Below are 24,129 nucleotides of genomic sequence, written 5' to 3' on the forward strand. Positions count from 1 at the left end.
TCTTTCTCTCACTGTCCACTCTGCCTGTCAAAAAAAAAAAAAAAAAAAAAAAAAAAGGCCGGCGCGCCACGGCTCACTAGGCTAATCCTCCACCTAGCGGCGCCGGCACACCAGGTTCTAGTCCCGGTCGGGGCGCCGGATTCTGTCCCGGTTGCCCCTCTTCCAGGCCAGCTCTCTGCTGTGGCCCGGGAGTGCAGTGGAGGATGGCCCAAGTGCTTGGGCCCTGCACCCCATGGGAGACCAGGAGAAGTACCTGGCTCCTGCCATCGGATCAGCGCGGTGTGCCGGCCGCAGCGCGCCAGCCGTGGCGGCCATTGGAGGGTGAACCAACGGAAAAGGAAGATCTTTCTCTCTGTCTCTCTCACTGTCCACTCTGCCTGAAAAAAGAAAAAAAAAAAAAAGAATATATCATAATAAAAATTCTAGAAAATGAATAATGGCAAGACTCTTCATACAATTGTAAGGGAGAAAGTCTCATTTTTCTACTGTTACTATGCATAAACTCTTGACAAATGTCTTCCAGAAACTAATAAAATTAAGGTTTATCACCTTAGATAACCCAGTAAGTTACAAAACAGCCTTAGCTATATTAGAGATATCAGAGTGAAGGGGATATATTCTCTCTCGTACTGAGGTGAAATTTTTTTGTTTTTTAAAAATTTAAGATATTTCCTTAGTTGGTCTCTACATCAATTATTCTTATCCTTAGGCCATTACTGATATTAAATGGTTTCCAGATGCCTGAGCATTTTATCATCTTACATAAAGTCTGTTATACAAAATAGAAAACAATGCTCAGAATGTAAAAATGAGAGAAAAAGGGAAGAAATATTTTAACTTGTAATCTATTAATTCATATATCATACTATGTGAAAATACTGGTATCAAAATACCTTATGTTCTATATATACTTCCTTCAATTGTAATTAAAGATTAGAAAATAAGTTTGATATCTAAAAAATGTAAATAGACAAGACAATGAGCCCATAAGGAAACTGAGAGGAAATTAAGACTTATACTAAAACTGTTAACAACATACAAAATAATCACATTTATTATTAAATCTGTAATTATACACATTCTCAAAAGCAGTACTACTAGAAAGTAAACAGTCTTGCGTCCTGTTATATGGTAGTTAAAAAAGAAAAAAAAGTACACAATGAGGACCAAAGAAAAGTTTGTAAAGCAGTTTGAAAGGGCATATTGTTAAAATGGCTTACTTGTGAATCCACAATGTGGTCATCTTTTAATTTATGTTCTTCTGGAGGAACAGGTAAATTTGAACCTGATTTTCCCAGTAACTCAGCATTGATAGGTCCCTCTCTTTCATCCTATATTACAACAAAGAAAAAAGACTGATAAAATTGTTCCATAAAACAGTCTTAAAGAGGTAATTAAAAACTACCTCTTTCTGTACAGCAAAAAACTACCTGGTATGCCCTTGACCCTAATTACTTTTGTTTACATGCATGTTTTCTATTCATATTCAAGCTAGGATTTCAGATACCATATGTCTTTAAAGAAGCCTTCTAGAGTTATTTTCATAAAAGCAAAGTTTATATCCATCTTTGCTTACCTGAGCTTTTCACAAATATCTACATGTTTACTGAAAATCTACATTTACTCAATCTCTTTCTTGCCTCCCACCCCCAACACACACACACACACACACACACACACACACACAATGGTTTGCTTAAATTCATTTTTACAATATTTGGTCTCCAAATATCTCATCAAAGAAGAGACTAGATCTAAGTCTTATAGACTATATGTGAAATCATATAATTATAGTTTTTTGAGGCATTTTACTAACTTTTCAAAATTTTAAATGCTCCATCACAGAAATATATTCTACACATAACTCAAAAGTTTAAATAATTTATTCCAAATATCATGATCCCCCCCAAAACGCCAAGCATGTGAATATAACAAATATGTATGTTGACACACAAACACATCTGAGCAACAATGCAAAAGTGTGTTAGTAAAGAAATTATGAATAAATTATGATGCATCTATATGATGGAATAAAAAATTATTCAGAAGGATATATTATTATGGAAAGATATCACTGAGAGAGAAGAAGTCAATTTGTAGAGAATATTTATATAACATTTTAGTGGAAAGAAAATATTCATTTATCTATACCTACAGAAAAAGTCTGAACATTTTCACAAGAAATAGTAAGTTGATTCTTTTGGAGGAGAATCAGATATAAATATGAAAGTTATTGTCAGTATAAATTACTTCTGGGGGCCAGTATCATAGTGTAGTGGGTTAAGCCACTGCCTGGCAAAGCTGGCATCCCATACAGGCACCAGTTCGAGTCCCAGCTGCTCCACTTCTGATTCAGCTCCTTGCTAATGCACCTAGAAAAGCAGCAGAAGATGGCCCAAGTACTTGGGTCCCTGAAACGCATATGGGATAGCCAGATGAAGCTTCTGACTCCTGGCTTTAGCCTGGTCCAGCCCCAGCCCTAGCCCCAGACACTGCAGTCATTTGGGAAGTGAACCAGCAGACGGAAGATCTCTGTCTCTCCCAATCTGAGTAACTCTGACTTTCAAATAAAAAAAAATTAATTTTTAAAAAATTACTTCTGTAAACACACTGTACTTTGAAACAAAAGCTAAACTTAGCTGATACTCACCTTTTACCATTTAAAGTGATAAAATAAAAATTTAGAGACCATCAGATATTTTGGACTCTATCTAGTCACTGTGCTTAATTATACAAAACAAACTATAAAGCCACTGATTGCAGGTTCTCCTCATAATACTCATTTCTAATAGCTTTTAATTTATAAGAGTTTCTTTAGAAATATTCTAAGTATCACAGGGGTATGGAGTATCAGACCTGTAGGTTATATAAGGCACATGAAATTAATTGGTTTGGCCCTGCCAAGCCAATCACAGGTGGGACTCAAAACTGAATAAACCTACTAATTTTTAAGTTGATAATTTTGTATGGCCCATGAATGATGTAATAAATATCCAAATAGAGTCAGCACTGTAACGGAGACCACCTCCTGAGATGCTGGCATTCCATATGGGCATTAGTTCATGTCCCATGATCCAGCTCCCTGTTGGTGGCCTGGGGAAAGCAGTAGCAGATGACCCAAGTGCTTGGGCCCCCACCATCCATGTGGAAGATCCAGATGAAGCTCCTCGCCACTGGCTGGCCCAGCTCTAGCAGTTTCCACTATCCAGGAAATAAACCAGCAGATGGATGATCTGTCTCTGTTTCTCCCTCTCTCTCTCTGTAGCTCTGACTTTCAAACAAATAATAAATCTTTAAAAATTAAAAAAATAATAATAAAGTGCCCAAATGGCCTTTTAAATAAAAATGTTTCTCACTCCCGGTTTAGAGCATTAAAAAGAAGAGCACTAATTTTCAGTTCTCTGAACATGCATTATTCTCTGAACATGCATTAGTGGGGGCCTAAGGATGATAATGAAATTTTAAATTCCAAATGCAAGCAATGTGAATAAGTATCTCCACATTATCATAATTTCAAAATTGCCTTAGTAACTCTTCAGATTTAACAAGGTAATATACCAGTCTCTACCAAAAATTATGGCATAGTATTTTTTAAATTGCTCGTTTTGAATGCTTTCAGACAGTCTTCAAAAGCTAAAACATACACCAAATGTCAACATTATTTAAGGTACCTTTTTCTGGAATTGTACATCTTCATTTTCTAAAGCACAATTGTCATCTTGAGAGTAATATGATGATGCTGAAGTTGAAGAACTCTCTTTACAACATACACGCCAACTGGGAAGCCTGTAAAACACCCATCACCACAATCACCGACAAAATAGAAAAATAGAAGGGAAGGAAGAAAGGAAAGAAGGAAGGAATGAAGGAAAGGTGGGTGGGTAGGTCGGTAAGAGAAGAAAAACTGTTAAGTCAACATATTCTCTATAAGGATCAGAATTAGAGGCAATAAGCAGATGGTTGCTATCCCAATACTCTTAAGAATTTAACAATTTAATAATGAAGATAAATGTACTTAGGACAAGGGATTTTTATTTAAATCTCTAAGAAAAATATAAATAGTATCAGCATTCCAAGTAAAGTATCATAAATTCCATGAAGGTACAACAAGAAAGGCTTCACCAAAGAAGTATCTGATAATTATCATATTTTCATAGACAGAACAGAGAAAGTTGTCAAAGGGCTAACCTTCTCAGAAAGTACCAGATGCCAATGACATCCTAAACTTCACCAGATATTTAAAAACAAATAATCCTAAATTAGCTAAAGTGTTTCAAAGCATAAAAGTAAAGTTTTCAAATAATTTTTACACAGGGAACTTTAAAGTGCTATCAAAAATCGACAAAGATAGCACAGACACAAATGAATACTACAGGTTAATAGTAGTTATGAAATAAAATGTAAAACTTCTGAAGAAATCAGTAAGGGAGAAAGTTTCCAGGAACATAATTAAGGAAAATATTACTATTCTAATCAAGTACACTGATTGAAAACTGGGTCAAGATAATAAAATCTGCTTAGTTTGCCATGCAAAAGTATCAGGGAAAAATGTCTTCTGATTATCTTCATAGTTACTTAAGACTTCTCATAAACTTACACAGCCATCAAGATGTTTTAAATCAACAAAATAGGACAAAGTATATATGTAACATGGGAAACATACACATAACACATCCTAAAAGCTATCATCATACCTTATGAACAAACCAAAAAGCATCTTTATGTAAATCTGAAACAAGAATGTCCATCATCACTAGTATTAAATAACAGTGATTAAAGAGGTTAAAAAATGGGAAAGTAGAGAACAAAATTATCTTGAGTCACAAAAAATGAGTTAATAGATAAAAGTAATAAGTTTATACAAGTAGAAAATTCAAAAGAATCATTTACTAAAAGAAATCATAGATGTAAAAACTATATTCCCAGGTATAAAATTACAAAGCAAAACAACGGACTCTATATTCAGGACAAAACAACCAGCTCTAAAAAATAACAACAATTGTCATTTATAATAAAAATAACAGAATACCAGGATACTAATTTAGCAAGAAATCTTCTGGAACTGATGTCATGGCCCAGTGGCTTCATTTGTCACTTGGGACAATAAGCATCCCATGACCATGGGTTTGAGTCTGGACTGTCCTACTTCAGATCCAGCTTACTGCTAATGTGCTTGGGAAAGCAGCAGATAGCCTAAGTTCTTGCTACCCACATGGGAGACCCAGATGGAGTTCCAGGTTCGTGGTTTCAGTCTGGCCCAGCCCTGGCCATTGAGGCCAAATGGGGAGTGAAGTGAACCAAAAGACGGAAGTTAGATAAATCAATCAATCCCTCTACAACTTCCTCTCTCCTTCCTTCCCACCCTCCCTCTCTGTTTCTCCCTTTCTTTGTAATTCTACCTTCCAAATAAATATATCCTTTAAAAAAATCTTCTGAGGCCGGCATTGTGGCAAAACAGGTTAAGCTGCTGCCCACAATGCCAGCATCCCACATGGGCAGTGGTTTGAGTCCCAACTGCTTTACTTCTGATCCAGCTTCTTGTTAATGTGCCAGGGAAAGCAGTGGAAGACAGCCTAAGTGCTGGGGCCCCTGCACGTGGATGATCTAGAAGAAGCTCCTGGCTCCTGACTTCGGACTGTCACAGCCCTGGCCATTGCAGCCAATTGGGGATTGAACCAAGGAATGGAATCTCTCTCTCTCTCTCTCTCTCTCTCTCTCTCCCCTTGTCCCTCCCTCCCTCCCTCCCTCTCTCCCTCTCTCTCTCTCTCTCTGTAACTCTTTCAGATAAATAAAATAAATCTTTAAAAGAAAAAATATTCTATTAGAACTGCTTGAAACTTCTAATATTTGATAATTCTTCTGCTTGAAAAAAGTACCAACTTACACAATTCAAAAAACTAACATTCAAAAGAAAACAACATACTGAGGAGGTAAAATAGGAAATTTTATATAAAAAGTAAGCCAGGGGGTCATTGCTGTGGCATCCTGAAGCGCGAGCATCCCATACGGGAGCCAGTTCAAGATCTGGCTGCTCCACTTCCTATCCAGCTCTCTGCTACTACCTGGGAAAGCAGTGGAAGATGGCCCAAGTCCTTGGGCCCCTGCACCCGCGAGAGAGACCCGGAAGAGGCTCCTGGTTCCTGGCTTCAGATCGGTGCAGCACCAGCCATTGGGACCAATTTGAGAGTCAACCAGCAGATGGAAGACCTCTCTTTCTCTCTGCCTCTCCTCTCTCTGTTTAACTCTGACTTTCAAATAAATAAATAAATCTAAAAAAAAAAGTAATGCAGAAATATTCAAGATTTCTCTCTATATTTTTAAACACATTTTTAAAATTATTTGATTTGAAAGGCAAAGAGAGAAAAAGAAATTAATGCACATCGTGTTTACTGTAGAACTATTTACAACAGCCAAGATTTGGAATCAATCAAGGTATCCATTGATGGATAAATGAATAAAATATATAGAAAAATACAGAATGGAATATTCAGCTAAAAAAAGAATGAAATCCACCTATGCAGCAACACTGATGGAACTAGAGGACACCATGTTAAGTGAAATAAATAGGGTACATTTTTTCACTCATTTGTGGAAGACAAAATATTTGATCAAATGGAAAACAGCAGAGAAGTTTTAGAAGGGAAAGGGAAGAAGTTAAGTAATACATAGTAAAATATTAGCGGGAGGAATTAGTTTCAATATCCTATGGCACAGTAGGGTAAGTACAATCTACAACAATTTATGATGTATTTTAAAATAACTAGATATCCCAACACATAGAAATACTAAATGTTTTGAGATGAAAATAGTAATAGCCCTGATTTGATCATTATATTATATGAATGTATCAAATTATCATACTATACGTCCATAAATATAGTGTAATAACTGGCTTTGTGGCACAGCAAGCAAAGGGTCACTTGGGATACCACACCCTATACTGGATAGTCTGCTTAAAGTCCCAGCTATTTTGTGTTCCCAATCCAGTTTACTGCTCAAGTGCCTGAAGGGCAGCAGATTGTATTTGAGTTCCTGTCACCCACATGGGAGACCTGCATGGAGTTCCTGGCTTCTGGCTTTGGATTGGCCTAGTCCTGGTTCTTGTGGGCATTTAGAGAATGATCCAGAAGATCGAAGATTTCTTTGCCTGACTCCCCCTCTATGTTACTATGTCTTTCCAATAAACAGGTAAGGCAAAAGAAAGAAGGAAATTGCTTCTGAGATGGGGAGGGGAGTGGGAGGAAGGGGACAACACAACCTCTCAGTACTCTGACTTTTTAAATTAACCATGAATACATTAAAACTAAAAAAATAAAGAAGGGAAGGTTCAAGGTACAATAATACATGTGATATTATACCATTTGTGTACATTTTTATGTGCATGAATTTCTCTGGAAGAATTTTATTAAAACAGCATTTTCTTGCATGCCTCCAGGGAGTAGTGGGTAGCTATGTGTCAAGGGAAACAGATATGTTTCACTAAATTACTATTGAATTCTGAACTATGAGAACATAATATGTACTAAAATTTTGCAGAAAATGTTACAAAAAAGTAAACTAACATTAATTTTATTATAAAATTTTTATGTTAAATTACAGGACAAAAATTTATACATAAGTAGTCCTCCTTTAAGCAGTTTCCCTTTTCATGGTTTCAGACACCTATAGTCAACTGTGGTCCAAAAATATTAAATGGAAAAATACAGAAATAAACAATTCACGAGTTTGAAATATACTTCATTCTGAGTAACACAATAAAATCCCGTACCATCCTGTTAGCAACATGTGTTGATTCAACCTTTTGTACAAAGTATCCAGCTATATACCTTACCTGCCTGTTAATCACTTAATACCGATCTTGGTTATCAAATTAACTGTCACAGTATCATAATGTTTGTGTTCTTGTAACCTTTATTTTACTTAAATGGCCCCAAAGCAAAAATGAAGGAATGCCAGCAATTCAGAAATATCATAAAAATCTTGCCTCTAAGTGACAAAATGAAAGCTCAAAAAAAAAAACTTTGAGAAAGCACATTCACATAACTTTTATTACAGATTAGTGTAATTGTCCTGTCATTATTAGCTGTTATTGTCTTGTACATGATTTATAAATTGAAGTTTATTATAGGATTATGTAAAAGAAAAAACATAGAATGTATATAGGGGTCAGCATTATCAGGGGTCATGGGAATATATCCCCAGCAGATAAAGAGGAACTACTGACTATATATTTAGCCGACAAAAAGTTTGCAAGGAAACCTTCAAAAATGTGGGTATTGGGAATTCTGGTGATTTTGTACCCTCTGTGTATTTATCCCTTTCTGTACTTTATAAAATTTATTATGAGCATCCATTAGATTAGTCTTTTTTTTTTTTTAAGATTTATTTGAAAGGCAGAGTTACAGAGAAAGGTAGAGCCAGAGAGATCTTCCATTCCATAGGTTCACTCCTCAAATGATCGCAATGACCAGAGCTGAGCTGATCTGAAGCCAGGAGCCAGGAGTTTCTTCCAGGTCTCCTATTCAGGTACAGCGTCCCAAGGAGTTGCTTGGCCCAAGGAGTTGCTTTCCCTGATCACTGCAGAGAGCTGGAACGGAAGAGGAACAGCCGGGACTAGAACCGGCGCCCATAGGGGATGCCAGTGCTGCAGGCTGGGACTTTAACCTGCTGCGCCACAGCACCGGCCCCTACATTAGTTTTATATTATTTTTTTTTAATTTTTTTATTTTTTGACAGGCAGAGTGGACAGTGAGAGAGACAGAAAGAGAGGTCTTCCTTTGCCGTTGGTTCACCCTCCAATGGCCGCCAGGGCCGGCGCGCTGCGGCCGGCGCACCGCACTGATCCGATGGCAGGAGCCAGGAGCCAGGTGCTTTTTCCTGGTCTCCCATGGGGTGCAGGGCCCAAGCACTTGGGCCATCCTCCACTGCACTCCCTGGCCACAGCAGAGAGCTGGCCTGGAAGAGGGGCAACCGGGACAGAATCCGGCGCCCCAACCGGGACTAGAACCCGGTGTTCCGGCGCCGCTAGGCGGAGGATTAGCCTAGTGAGCCGCGGCGCCGGCCGGCCCCTACATTAGTTTTATATTCAGGAATTGTGTGTGTGTGTAAGGCCTAATGTCCACAGTTGGGAAGAAAATAGCCAATAGCCATTAAATCTTATCCTGGGGCCAGTGCTGTGGCATAACAGGTAAAACCACGACATGCAATGGCAGCATCACATATGGGGCTGATTCATGTCCTAACTGCTCCACTTCTTACTCAGCTCCCTGCTAATGGCCTAGGAAAGCAGTAAAAGATGGACCAAGTGTTTGGGCCCCTGACACCCATGTGAGAGACAGATGAAGTTCCTGGATCCTGGCTTCAGCTTGCCCAGCACTTCCCACTGCGGCCCTCTGGGGAGTGAACCCAGAGAAAGGAAGATATCTCTGTGGAAGGGAGGTCGGAGGGTAGGGGAAAGTGCAGTGTGTGTGTGTGTCTCTGGGTCTCTCTGTGTGTGCCAAGAATTTTGGATTAAAGTATTAACCTAATTTTTAGAAATAAGGAACCAAAAGTTCAAGAGCTAAGTAATTTGCTCTGAAGTCCCTCAGTTTGTGAATGCAAACTTAGATCTCTCTAAAGCTGCTGATCTCTATCCTACATTTCGTATTTATTTTCTGGTAAACAAATAAATTAAAAGACAGTTGAGAAAATAACACATCCATTCACTCAACAATTGGTGAAGGCTGCTTACAGCATAACACAAAAATACAAAAATAAAAACAAAGGAGATATACTGATTCAATAATTCATGACTGTATTATTGGGATTATAGCAAATATGAATATAGTACAATGTAGTGGCTGAGGGCATGAACTTTAGAGTCAAAAGACATAAATGTTAACCCCAGGTCCCCCACATATTAATTACATGGTCTTAAGTAGGTTACAAAACCTACACATGCCTCAAAATTAACATTATTGACTGGAGAGATTAAGAGGAAGTGAAATAAAAGCATATACTGTGCTTAGTGTAAGACAGAAAAGGCACTCAATGTTAGTTCTTATCAGCCACTAAAGTACCCTTTCTTTGACCAGTTCTCAAGGTGTGTACCCATAGTCTCAACTTCTTCACCCTCTAATTAGCTCTCAACCTGCTGAAATCTAATTTCTACCTTCAATATATCACTGAAACTGGCATGGTATGGAAGGATTTACCTTTTATATTTCCCTGATGCATGTGGAACCTTTGACTACTGCTTGCACTTAAAACCCTCTTTCTTCTTCAGTCTGTAAAATGATACACCTAAGCATCTCATCTCTCTGACTTCTGATTTTTTATATGCTGCTTCTGTTCACTATTTGAATAAATTCTGCTGCTCTCAGAGTTATGTTCTGAGTCTTCTCTTTATATATGGCATGGGAGATTTAACCCACTCTCATAGATTTTTAGCTGACAACTTCCAAAACTTTCACTTATCTTTAGCTATTGTTTTTTCCTGACTAGTCCATTCCTTCAAATCCTTCAGTGATACTTAAATTAATGCTAGGGAGGAATAAAGCTCATTTAAAATTGGATCTCCCTTCATGGTCTAAGATATATCAAAACAAGTTGAACAAATTATTTTTCCTTTTCTAAATTTCTTCCTCCTAGATCCCTGATCCACTATGTGGTACTGTTATAAACCCAATCCTCTAATTAAAAACTTGAAAAAACATTTCTAATTACTCCTTTTCCTTCACCTCTCCTTTACCATCTCTACTTCACTCAAATTTCTTTAGTACATTTCTAAAACTCCATCATGACTGTCTTAGCTCAAACTTTCTCTTACCTAGAGCAACATTCTAAACAGATCTCCCAAATTCCTGTCTTGCAGCCTCTACAAGTCAATCCTATACATCACTGCCAAAAAGCTAACACTAAATTATCAGACTGCCATTTACATGCTTGAGACTTTTTATAGACTCCATTATCTACATGACAAAATTCAAGCTCCTGGCCGGGGCGGTGCCACAGATCACTAGGCTAATCCTCTGCCTGTGGCGCCGGCACCCCGGGTTCTAGTCCCCGTTGGGGTGCCGGATTCTGTCCCAGTTGCTCCTCTTCCAGTCCAGCTCTCTGCTGTGGCCTGGGAAGGCAGTGGGGGATGGCCCAAGTGCTTGGGCCCTGCACCCACACGGGAGACCAGGAGGAAGCACCTGGCTCCTGGCTTCAGATTGGCGCAGCGGGCCGCCCATAGTGGCCATTCTATCCCAGTTGCTCCTCTTCCAGTCCAGCTCTCTGCTGTGGCCTGGGAAGGCAGTGGAGGATGGCCCAAGTGCTTGGGCCCTGCACCCACGTGGGAGACCAGGAGGAAGCACCTGGCTCCTGGCTTCAGATTGGCACAGCGCACTGCCCATAGTGGCCATTTTGGGGGTGAACCAACGGAAGGAAGACCTTTCTCTCTGTCTCTCTCTAACTCTGCCGGTCAAAAAATAAATAAATAAATAAATAATCAAGCTCCTCTCCACATATTTTAAAACTCTGTAATATTCTGTTCATTGTCTAAGTCTTCAGCTTCACCCAATCCCTGCCTCTCACTTTGTTTCAGGGATACAGAAGTTGTTACTCGAACACAGACTATGCTGTTTCTTGCTTCCAAATCTCCAGCTCATGCTATTTCCTCTTCCTAGAATGTTCCTTCCTAGAAGCTTTGGTCTTCCTCTAACTCCCCACAATCCAAAACTTGACAGCCCTTCTTCTTCTTTTATCTGGGGGCAGAAACTAGTTACAGACCAGGAGACATTTCCTAATTTCCACATGTAGGGGTTTAGTAGTCATGGATCTCCCTAAAAAATTCCCATAGCAATTCAGCAATCTGGGCACTTACTACACACCCTGAACTGAAATTAATCTGTTTATTTTTCTGTTTCCCACATAGGATTGAGCACCTCCAAGGCAAAGAACCTACTGTCCTGTTCCCAGTACAGTGATCTTTTCAGCTGTTACCTTGACTATGGATTAGAACAGCTTTTGATAAGTGCTAGAAAAAGGAGCGTGTTTAATCAGAGAATACTCTGTGATAAAAGAACTGAATCATGCAATGAAGAATTCTAAACATAAGTTTAAATGTAATACTTAGTATAGAAAATACTGTCATTCAATTAAAGCTGTGTAATTAACATAATAAAGAAAATGGTGATTTTTGAAACCACAAAATTTTGCCTGAAAATTTGAAAATAATTTACAAAAATTCTACTAAGTATTTAAAGATTGTGGGACATGGGTAAATAGTGTGAAAGCCACTGTGATCACTGCTAATAAAACAAGATCAAAAGATCACTGGATTTCCAATGCATTTGCTTAAAAAGCACCAAAATACTTTATTAAAAGACAAATATTTGGGGCTTGTGCCGTGGCATAGCAGATAAAGCTACCACCTGCAGTGACAGCATCCCATATGGGTACTGGTTCAAGTCCCGGCTGCCCCACTTCTGATCCAGCTCTCTGCTATGGCCTGGGAAAGTAGTAGAGGATGACCCAAGTGCTTGGGCCCCTACACCCACATGGAGACCCAGAAGAAGCTTCTGGCTTCTGGCTTCGGATCAGCACAGCTTTGGCCATTGCAGCCAGCAGGGGAGTAAACCAGCAGATGGAAGACCTCTCTCTCTCTCTCTCTCTGCCTCTCTGCCTCTCTTTCTCTCCCTCTCTCTGTAACTCTTTCAAATAAATAAATAAATACATGTTTAAAAAAATCATAGTTCTCACTAACTTCTGAACAGGATAAAACAGAAAATAAAACCAAGAAATAAAGCACCAAATTAAAAAAAATTTATTTTTCTTAACCTAGTATCGATAAGGTTGCTTCTCTTTTGCTTCATCTATCTACTGGTAAGCAAGAACACACAGTGCCTTCTTCCCATGCAGCTACCTCAACAGCCAGCAGTCAAGTCATAGCTTAGCTGAAGAAAGCTCCATGTTCTTACAGTTGCTTCTATCCAGACCTCTGAGTTTCAATAATTCCAAACTTTAATATTCATCCTGATATAGGACAGGTTTTGGGTTCTCTTAGCTTAAATATGCCACATATCAAATTCTATCAGAGAACTGTTTCATTAATTGGCCTGTAATTTCATTGATGCAACACAGAAAAGCATTACTAACACTATAGTATGTTCTGTTTTTATATCCTAACCTGCCATTAATTCTAATTATCTACTGAAGCTCAATGTTCTGTTTCAACAGTCAAATGTACTGTCTCAAAAATCTTATCCACATTCAAGTCTACATTTTTAAGGCCCTAAAAAATGTCTCCACTCAGCCACTCCACTGAACCCTAACTGCTCCTTTGTCTTTCATGCTTTGCCAACTCTTCCATTTCTTTTTGAACACTTCTGATTCTCTAAGTTGTCCAAGTCAAACAAAACAAACAAAAAAACCTCTTTCCTTCTCTCTTTGAATTTTATCTCACAGATTAATAATTTTAGGACCTAGAATTTATTCATTCAACTATAATATGCTCTAAGAAAGCATCTGCTTTGTATGTTTTGTCTGCCAGAATCCTGCACAGGATGCAGCACATGGAGGCCTCTGTAAATATCTCAGGATATTGAATGCATGATAGAAAGGGGATACTGAGGGACCAGCGCTATGGCATATTGGGTAAAGCCGCCACCTGCAGTGCCAGCATCCCATATGGGCACCAGTTTGAGTCCCAGCTATTCCACTTCCATCCAGCTCTCTGCCATGGCCTGGGAAAGCAGTAAAAGATGGCCCAGGTCCTTGGGCCCCTGAACCCACATGGCAGACCCCGTGGAAGCTCCTGATCGACCCAGCTCTGGCCACTGTGGACATCTGGGGAATGAACTGGTGCATGAAAGACCTTGCTCTCTCTCTGCCTCTGCCTCTTTGTAACTCTACCTTCCAGATAAATTAAAAAATCAGGAAGGCAAAAAGGAAGGGAGGGTGGGAAGGAGAAAGGAGGAGAGAGAGAGAGAGAGAGAGAGAAAGAGAGAGAGAGAGAGAAAGAGGATACTGAACAACAAGAGTTGGTGAGAGGCACACTAAAACCCAGTGTCTTTTAATCCTACTCTACTGCTGTATCTTTGGCATTACACTGACAGCATGCCAGTCTACACCAAACCAGATCCTTTACTTCCTCAAAAATCTCTTCATTGCTACTGTCAAGTCAAGTTTAGGACAAACCTCAAGTATTCCAAGTTCTTTTCAGTATCCATTCCCCCCAAATTTCTTTCCTATGAAATATATCTAGCATAATGATGTAAAAAAAATTCTTGAAACATCAGTTTCCTTGTGAGACATCTACTATCTAGTTCTTTGGCTTAGCCTGCAAAATCCATCATCATCTCCAAAATCTCTGCTTTCTCCTCAGTCTTGCTTACCTGCTCTACCACTCTCACCCATATCAAGTACATTCTCTCTTTAATAAAACCTCTCTGACCTTGACAAGTATCATCTGCCTACTGGAGGCAGGCAGGCAGGGAAACAAACATACACACACACACACAGAAAGAAATAGCCTATATTCATATTAGCAGCACCAGGACATTATATTTCTGTTCATGAAGCACCTGTACTCACAGAAGCAAAGTTTCTGAACTACACGTTATTTCCCTTAAATCCAAAACTTCCCAGACAACTCAACTCCTACTTTTTTCTTTCTCTAAGCATCGACTATACAATACAGCTTTGTTCACTAACATTCTAATCAGATCTCTTAGAATGTTAGAGAAAAAAGTCTCAGAGTTCATCTAATCCAGTAACACTAACTTTAATGCACACATATATAAATCACAACTTTACCGGGACAAAATTTCCAAGCAAGAATCATAGGCATGTATATTTCTTTAAAAAAAAAAATCTCAGGCCGGCACCGTGGCTCAATAGGCTAATCCTCCGCTTTGCGGCACCGGCACACCAGGTTCTAGTCCCAGTCGGGGCACCAGATTCTGTCCCGGTTGCCCCTCTTCCAGGCCAGCTCTCTGCTGTGGCCCGGGAAGGCAGTGGAGGATGGCCCAAGTGCTTGGGCCCTGCACCCGCATGGGAGATCAGGAAAAGCACCTGGCTCCTGCCTTCGGATCAGCACGATGCACGGGCCGCAGCGCTCTGGTAGCAGCAGCCATTGGAGGGTAAACCAACGGCAAAAGGAAGACCTTTCTCTCTGTCTCTCTCACTGTCCACTCTGCCTGTCAAAAATTAAAAAAAAAAAAAAAATCTCATGAATAAACCTAATGTTCATTCCTTCGTAGGGCAATCCAGGCTATCCATTTTCAGAGGAGAAAACTGATACACAGAAAAGGTAAAGCAACTTGTCCAATGCCACCTAGCAGCCTACTGATAGTACAATGTGGTGATAAAGTACAGGCTTGGGATTTGGCCTACTAAATTTCTGGTGCTGTATTGAATGCATGACTATTGAAGGGTTGGTACTGCGGTTTAGAAAAGAAAGCCACTCAGTAGCTAAAAGAAGTTAAGACAAAGTTAGTCATTTTATTGTTCTCTTTCTTCATCTTTGGGTGTCTATCCCAAAAGTGCTCTAATGAGATCAATGAATTAATATATACAAAACATTTAGAAGAGCTCAATAAATGTTCACTCTTAATAATGCAACCAACAACCAATAAGACTTAGTTTTACGCCCTATCTACCACATTAGTACAGGTAATGTGACAACCACAGCTGAAGTCTCATGCTTCTTTTGTATCCCTCATCACATCAAACGCATTGTGAGTAAACAAATAAAATTTTCAGTTCATGGATTCCTATTTCTGAACTGACACCTAGGCCTTCCTACTTCTACTCCATAAGCTATTAATGTATCCAGACTACGTGAATAATAAAACTTGGGGATGGTGCTGTGGCGTAGTGGTAAAGCCAATGCCTGCAAGTGTCAGCATACCATATGGGCTCTGATTCCAGTCCTGGATGCTCCACTTCCCATCCAGCTCCCTAATAATGGCCTGGGAAAGCAGCAAAAGACAGCCCAAATCCTTCGGCCCCCGTACCCAAGTAGGAGACCTGGAAGAAGCTCCTAGCTCCTAACTTCAGATCAGCCCAGCTCAGCTACTAAGGCCATTTAGGGAGTGAATGAGCAGATGGAAGACCTCTCTCTAACTCTACCTTTCCTTTTTTTAATTAATTTATTTATTTTTAAACTTTTATTTAATAAATATAAATTTCCAAAGTACAGTTTATGGATTAAAATGGCTTTTTCCCCCCCATAACTTCCCTCCCACCCGCAACCCTCCCATCTCCCACTCCCTCTCCCAATTCCATTCACATCAGGATTCATTTTCAATTATCTTTATATACAGAAGATCGATTTAGTATATATTAAGTAAAGATTTCATCACTTTGCACTAACTCTACCTTTCAAATAAATAAATCCTTAAAAAATAATAAAACTTATATAATAGTTATTTACTATGAACAGGGTGTTGTTCTAAATACATTTTCTCCCAGGAGATTACAAATACAACATAACAATACAAAATTGGCCTAGTTATCTATGAGCCACATTAATGCTGTAAAATATTTAACAAAGTTGAGTACCTTTTTATAAAAAATGTAAAATCATTTTAACTAGCAATTCATTATGAAAATTAAGTCCTAAAAGAAAGCAAAACTTCTAAGAAAACATCTGGATTTCAGAAACAAATGCAATTTTACTTTTTGAAATTACTTTAAAATATGTTTTTGAAAAACAAAGCAGACAACATACAACTGGCACTGAAGTAGAATCTGAAACATGTAAATAATTAAGGTTCAAGTAGTAGGTATTTTGTTTCTTTTTAGTTAAATATAAATTACTAAACAAATATTGTACACATATAAATGTTTCCACCTGAACACTACTTTAGGAAATAATAAAGCATTTAAATGTTTTATGCTTCTCTCTTCCCTTTCATTATTAAAACTGTACATATCGGTTTGAGGGCAGCTCTGTTTCCAATTCCAGCTTCCTGCTAATGCACACCCTGAAAAACAGTATGATGGCTCAAATACTTGGGTCCCTCCACCCAGCACAGGTTGATATCTGGGCTCCCAGCTTTGGCCTAGGAGCAGATGAACAACCAAAATTTCTCTTTCTCTGCCTTTCAAGAAAATAAAAAACAAAGGAAAAAGAGAAGAAAAAATATCTGTCACCTTTTATTGTATACAAGGTTTAAGTTTCACACAAGGATGTCATACCAACTTTCACAGACTTTTTCCCATTAATGGAACCTGGCTTCATCTTATTTGTCCAAAGGTATGTGACATCATTTATAATGACACAACACCTTTTGTACCCTCTGGTTTCTTAGGAATATATATCTCAAAGCAAAGATGAACTCTCTTCCCAAAATCTTTCACATTAAATTCCACCAAAAAAAGACCATTTTGAAAAAGCCAGCAAGTGATATGTACAGGAGGAATTTTGAATGTTATTTTATTCTGGAAAAAAAAAAAAAAACACAAATTCAGAGTCTTCAAAAAGAGATAGAAGCAGAAAACAAGCAAAAAATTTCTCAAGATTAAAGACAGCAGGAATTTTTGGTGTTTCTGGTCATCATTTCAGAAGAAACAGCTTACATATACATTAACAAGAAAGAAATTGGCAAAATTATCAGAGAAAAAGTAACAAAGTGTACAGAGCAAAAATCACAAATCAGGAAATAAATCTCTACAGTCAAAGAAAATGGGTTAACATAAGGAGGGAAATCACTACTAAAGTCAAAAGGCCAACACTTTGATTTAGGCATTTATTAACTCTTAATGTGACCACAACTAAAGAGCCCTGCCTCCAAATGCTATCCCCACCAATCCACTCTTCCCTCCACAGCAGTCTAATTAAAAGATCAATATGACTTCACTCTCCTATTTTGTTTAAATAACCATACTTGCTCATCCTATTTTAGATTAAAATCACAGCTCCTCTGCAGGACAATCGAATCCCTTCAAAACCTAATTACAGCCTCCTTCTTTTCCATCTCTCCTCACATCTACTCTATAGTCCAGACAATGCAGCAACAGAAATGCTCCCTCAGCCTGGAACAAAATTTTCCCTGAGGCTCACAGACATAATTTGTCCAAGGGTATATAGTTGGTGATAGAATGGTAACAATATGAATTCTTCCTTTGATACTCCTAAAGACTTTTTACTTAATATTATTATTTATTTTTCTTTGAAAGGCAGAGTGACAGAGAGAGAGGAAGGGAGGGAGGGAGAGAGGGAGAGAGGGAGAGGGGGATGGGGGGAGAGGGGGATGGGGGGAGGGGGAGAGAGAGAGAGAGATATCTTCTATCTGCTGGTTCACTTCCCAAATGGCAATAACAGCCTAGGCTGTACCAGGCCAAAGCCAGGAGTTAGGAATTCTATCCAGGTCTCTCATATGGATGCCAGGGTCCAAAGTACTTGGGCCATCTTCCACTGCTTTCTCAGGCACATTAGCAGGGAGCTGGATGAAAAGCAGAATAGCTGGGACATGAATCAAGATCCAATATGGGATGCCAGGAGCTGGCTTAACCCACTGCAGTACCCTTAAAGGCCAGCCTTTTAACTACCTCTGTATTTGCCAAATGAATGAGAACTGTTTAAATGTCAAATTCTCATTAGTCTAAATATGAGCTTCTCCAGAATTATTTGTTGGAGTGCAGAAAGAAAAGATTAGTTTAGTTTTAAAAAATAAATTAAGCTTTACTAATATTAACATAGAGATCATACTAGGTCTGAAGGTCTGATAGGCACTCATCAAGAACAGCAGGGACTATAGTGAGAAACCCCAGGAAAATGTAGAAGTTCCACAAAGAGTGGGATTTACTTCCAGCACATCATGATTCACTGTAGTTGATATATGCATAATTAAGTAGATTTAGAAATTACTTAGTTTCAACCAAAATGGCTTTCAACAAGAAAAGTACCTTTTAAAAAATTCCTAGAGTCAAGCATTTGGCCCAGGGATAAAGGCACTGCTTGGGATGCCTGCTCCACTTAGTAAACTGTTTGGGTTGCAGTCCAGGTTCCAGTTAAAATTCCAGTGACCTAGGCCAGCACCGCGGCTCATTAGGCTAATCCTCCGCCTTGCGGCGCCAGCACACCAGGTTCTAGTCCCGGTTGGGGCGCCGGATTCTGTCCCGGTTGCCCCTCTTCCAGGCCAGCTCTCTGCTGTGGCCAGGGCGTGCAGTGGAGGATGGCCCAAGTGCTTGGGCCCTGCACCCCATGGGAGACCAGGAAAAGCACCTGGCTCCTGCCATCGGATCAGCGCGGTGCATCGGCCGCAGCACACCGGTAGCGGCGGCCACTGGAGGGTGAACGAACGGCAAAGACCTTTCTCTCTGTCTCTCTCACTGTCCACTCTGCTTGTCAAAAAAAAAAAAAAAATTCCAGTGACCTAATAATGTACACCTAGTGAAGCAGCAGGTGATGGCTCAAATACTTGGATCCCTGCCACCCATGTGAGAGACGCAGACTGAATTCCCGACTCCTGGCTTTAGCCTGGCCCACCTGACTGTTACAGGCGTTTGGAAAGTGAACCAGCAGATGGAAGGTCGATCTCTGTGTCTCTATCTCCCTCTTTCTTTCTCCCTGCCCCTCAAACACATTAAAAAAAAAACACACACACACACTTCAAAACTTGCAAAGATAATAACACAAAACACAAGCATAAGCTAGTAAGAAAATGACAGAGCTAAGATTTCTAACAAATACAAGTTACACCTCCTCTGCATTATGGTATAAAATAATCTACTAGCATGGGGCCGGCGCTGTGGCATAGCAGGTGGAGCCATCACCTGCAGTGCCAGCATCCCATGTGGGTGCTGGTTCGAGTCCTGGCTGCTCCTCTTCCGATCCGACTCTCGGCTATGGCCTGGGAAAGCAGTAGAGGATAGCCTAGGTCCTTGGGCCCCTGCACTCGCATGGGAGACCAGGAGGAAGCTCCTGGCTCCTAGCTTCGGATCAGCACAGCTCCAGACGTTGCGGCCAACCGGGGAGTGAACCAGTGGATAGAAGACTCCTTTCTCTCTGCCTCTCCTCTCTCTGTGTAACTCTGTCTTTCAAATAAAATGTATATTTTTTTTTTTTACAGGCAGAGTGGACAGAGAGAGAGAGAGAGACAGAAAGGTCTTCCTTTGCCGTTGGTTCACCCTCCAATGGCCGCCGCGGCAGGCGCGCTGCGGCCGGCGCACCGTGCTGATCTGAAGGCAGGAGCCAGGAGCCAGGTGCTTTTCCTGGTCTCCCATGGGGTGCAGGGCCCAAGCACTTGGGCCATCCTCCACTGCACTCCCAGGCCATTGCAGAGAGCTGGCCTGGAAGAGGGGCAACCGGGACAGGATCCAGCCCTCCGACCGGGACTAGAACCCGGTGTGCCGGCGCCGCTAGGCAGAGGATTAGCCTAGTGAGCCGCAGCGTCGGCAATGAATAAATCTTAAAAAAATCTACTGGGTCAGCCACATGGCTCTCACTAAAAATAATTAATATTTTAATGAGAGCAAAACAGTACCATTTAACAAAAATGGTATTTTCTTATTCACCTTTCTTAAACATCTAACTTGTATAATTTATTATGTATTCTATTACATTAATGTCATATTGGTACATGCAAATAACAAAAAATAAAGCACATATTGAAGGTACAAGCACAAGATTTCACTAACTAGGGAACATATTCAGAATATCCATTGACTAAAGCACAGATCCAAGTCTTTCTCCTTTTTAGGATGATAATCAACATTCCCAGTTTCCTGAGGGCTGATGTGATATGGTAAGCAGAACAATGTATGCCCTACCAGCACCAAACACTGTATCCTAATCCTTAAATATGTTGCTTTATACATTATAAGTAACTTTGCAGGTGAGATTAAGAATTTTGAGATAGGGGATTATCCTGTATTGTCTGAGTGAATTCAATGTAATCACAAGAGTGAGGGAAGATCAGAGGGAGGGAGAGGCAGGAGGATCAGTCATTAATTGATGTGAGGACAGAACCAAAAGTAGGAGAGGCATGCAAGAAAGGAGACAGAATGGCAGCAGCCTCTAAGAACTGAAGAAATCTATCATATTCTCCCCCTCAAAGCCTATAGAAAGAACCAGTTCTATTGATACCCTAACTTCAGCCCAGTGAGATTTATTTGAATTTTGGTCCCCAGATCTGTAAAATAATAAATATGTATTGGTTTAAGTCACTAAATTTGTAATTTTTTAGACAACAGGCAATTAATACAAGAGATTCTTAAGATATGAGATTTTCAGTGCTAAAACCAAGACAAGTTGGTCACCCATCTTTAGTTTTCGATGCTCATAAAAATACTAGTAGGACTAGTGACTAGTGCTGCAGCTCAGCAGGTTAAAGCCATGGCCTTCAGTGCCAGCATCCCTTATGGGCACCAGTTGGAGTTCCAACTACTCCACTTCCAGTCTACCACCCTGCTAAGGCACCTGAGAAGGCAGCAGAGGATGGCCCAAGTGCTTGGGCCCCTGCACCCATGTAGGAGACCCAGAAGAAGATCCAAGCTCCTGGCTTCAGCCTGGCCCAGCCCTAGCTGTTGCGGCCATTTGGGGAGTGAACCAGTGGATGGAAGATCTGTCTCCCTCCGTCTCCTCCTCTTCCTAATTCTGCCTTTCAAATACATACATAATTTTTTTTAAAGTGTCTGTTAAATGGTTTTGTGATGAAATAGATATTTGTAGTGTTTTACAAAGATCCATCATATATGTTATCTCATTTTATCCTCCTAACAACTCTGTCAGAAAGTTTTCCCAATTTGATGATACAAGAACTATGGTTCAAATAAATAACATGTCTGAGGACATATATTTTAGGAAACTGGCACAGTTTTAGCCAGGTGGCCGCATGGCCCAGCTACCTGAGCCAGGCTCCACCCCCATCCTAATGGGATTCCCTGCTCCTGCTTCCCTGCCCGCCCTCAGGCAAAGTTTTAAAAGGGCCTGTTCCTGAACACGTGCTCTCACGCATGGCCCTTCTCTCCTGGGCTCTCTTGGCCTCTCTTGGCTCCTCTCCTCCTCTCTGCTCTGCTCTATCTTCTCTCCTCACTAGCTCCTCTCCTTTCTCTCTTATACTTTCTCTCTCCCTTCGCCGCCCCTTCACTCCGGTCTGCTGGGTGTTCCCCAATAAACCCTTTCCCTTACTCCTGTGTTTTTTGCTAAGGCTAACATTAATATGTAACAATATATCTAGTAAGTGATGGAACCAGAGCTAGAATATAGTTCTTCTGATGATCACGGTAGTCAGGAGCCTGTGCTGCCTAGCTTCAAACTTAAGCTCCAACACTTAACAGCTACATAGTCAAGTTGCTTAGCCTCTCTACTTCCTCATCTGTAAAATACAAAATGAAGTTAGTAATAATACCAAGTTTAGAACTGCGAAGACTAAGGTGCTAAAAGGAGTAAAGTACTCATTCCTGACACAGGCATAGCTGAACTGTTACCACTGCTCTGCGATATGGCCATTCTGCATTTATATTTAAAATACTTTGTACTACATGATCAAGAGCACATAAAGGATGCAAAAGGAAAAAATAGAGATCAGAATGAATAATGAGATGGATAGGATGGTTTTTCTGTGAAGGTAATCTAAGGTTAGTACTCTAGGATGGAAAAGCAAAAGCAGAGTGGAAACACAATCATAACTCCATAAAATTATGACTTGATAAATAAGGCAATAAAATTCAGAAATATTGGTAGGATGGGGGACATTAGACACTAGAACATTGTAGTATAAACATATAGACCTCAATCTACAAAACAGAAATGGATCAAAATATCTGGAGGCAATTTCTGAATGACAAAGAAGACAAAAATAACTACTAAGAGGAACTCATCAACTCTTTCATAAACCTTCTGTATAAATCTAGAACGGTTCTGTGTACCCATTTCTGTTAAAAGAGCTAGAAACTAACATATTAGACTTAGACTACAGCCAAAAGTCAGACCTCTAGTTAAGTCCATGACATAATTCCAACTTCCAAGAATCTCAAAAGATAAAATATATCTTTTCCTAATCATCAACCATGCAACACTGTCCTTCCCCAATCTCATTATCGCATTAAAAAAAAATGAAGTCTACATATCCTATTTTTATGCCTTTTAATAGCTTCACTAAATAATTTTTATCTATAAACCTGCTACTCCAAACAAATCTCAAAATATATTAACTCATAGCCTCTAAAACTTTTCAAACTTAAAAGTGAGCTTTTCACTTTGAGAGTCAACAAATTCTACATAACTTTACGACTACTATTTTCAGTACTATGTGACTGGTTTTTTTCCCCCTCAAAGATCATGATCTCCTCACTACTGTTAATAAATATAGCAGAGAAAACACTGAAGTTAGGTTACACACAAAATATAGCCTAAAATTCCCCAAATAATTGAAGCACAGTTAATATAAATTTACAAATGATTTTAAGAACCACTATTTTAAAGCTTGTTTTCATTCCCACCATCCAATTAAAACAAAATCAGAATACTGGTACATTATAAACTTGAATGAAAAGTGGAACCTTAGCCATTTCAGGAAGTGCTGATGAATAGCCCAGTCAAAAGATGGAAAAGACAAACAGAAAGAGGAAAGAAAATACATGACCTACAATGAGACAAGCTCCAGAAAAGAGGCGAATTTAAAACGGTAAGTATACTCATCTCCTACAGACACTTCTTAGCATTGAATACAATGATATTAAAAAATACAAGGAGGTGGCCCCCTGTGCTATAGCTGAGACACTGGCATTCCATATGGGCATCAGTTCATGTCCCCACTGCTTCACTTGTGATCCAGCTCCCTGCTAATGCACCTGGGAAAACAGAGGATGGCCCAACTATCTGGATCCCTGCACCCATCTGGGAGACCCAGATGCATCTCCTGGTTCTTGGCTTTTAGCCTGGCCCAACTATGGCCAGCAATTGCGGCCATTTGGGAAGTGAACCAGTGGATAGAAGATCACCAGTGGAAGAAAGATCTCTGTCTCCCTCTCTCTGTAACTTTCCCTGTTAAATAAATAAGTAAACTTTAAAATTAAAATGTAAAGGTGGTTGCAGGGTAATTATACTGGTTTTACTAATTGGGTTCAGAATGGAAAACAGGAGGAGAAATTTTTTTGTTCCCTAACACTTCTATCATCTTTCCAAATCAAAATTCCTCAGCCAGGCAGGTGTTT

At 39.7% G+C, this 24,129-nt stretch overlaps 1 protein-coding gene across 10 annotated transcripts in view; it reads right to left on the minus strand.

Moving 5' to 3' along the window:
* Positions 1–24,129, minus strand: part of SUCO (SUN domain containing ossification factor) — a 123,409-nt gene that overhangs the window by 98,223 nt on the left and 1,057 nt on the right. For 7 of the 10 annotated variants that reach the window (XM_070077348.1, XM_051857109.2, XM_051857108.2 and 4 more), the window contains exons 2-3: positions 3,672–3,786; positions 1,221–1,331 (exon numbers count right to left, since the gene is read on the minus strand). In XM_070077348.1, the coding sequence (XP_069933449.1) occupies positions 1,221–1,331; positions 3,672–3,786 (226 nt within the window). The remainder of the gene's footprint in view (positions 1–1,220; positions 1,332–3,671; positions 3,787–24,129) is intronic. The other 3 variants (XM_051857113.2, XM_070077350.1, XM_051857112.2) reach the window with 1 other exon arrangement.

Source organism: Oryctolagus cuniculus, chromosome 7 (assembly GCF_964237555.1).
Source record: "Oryctolagus cuniculus chromosome 7, mOryCun1.1, whole genome shotgun sequence".
NCBI lineage: Eukaryota > Metazoa > Chordata > Mammalia > Lagomorpha > Leporidae > Oryctolagus > Oryctolagus cuniculus.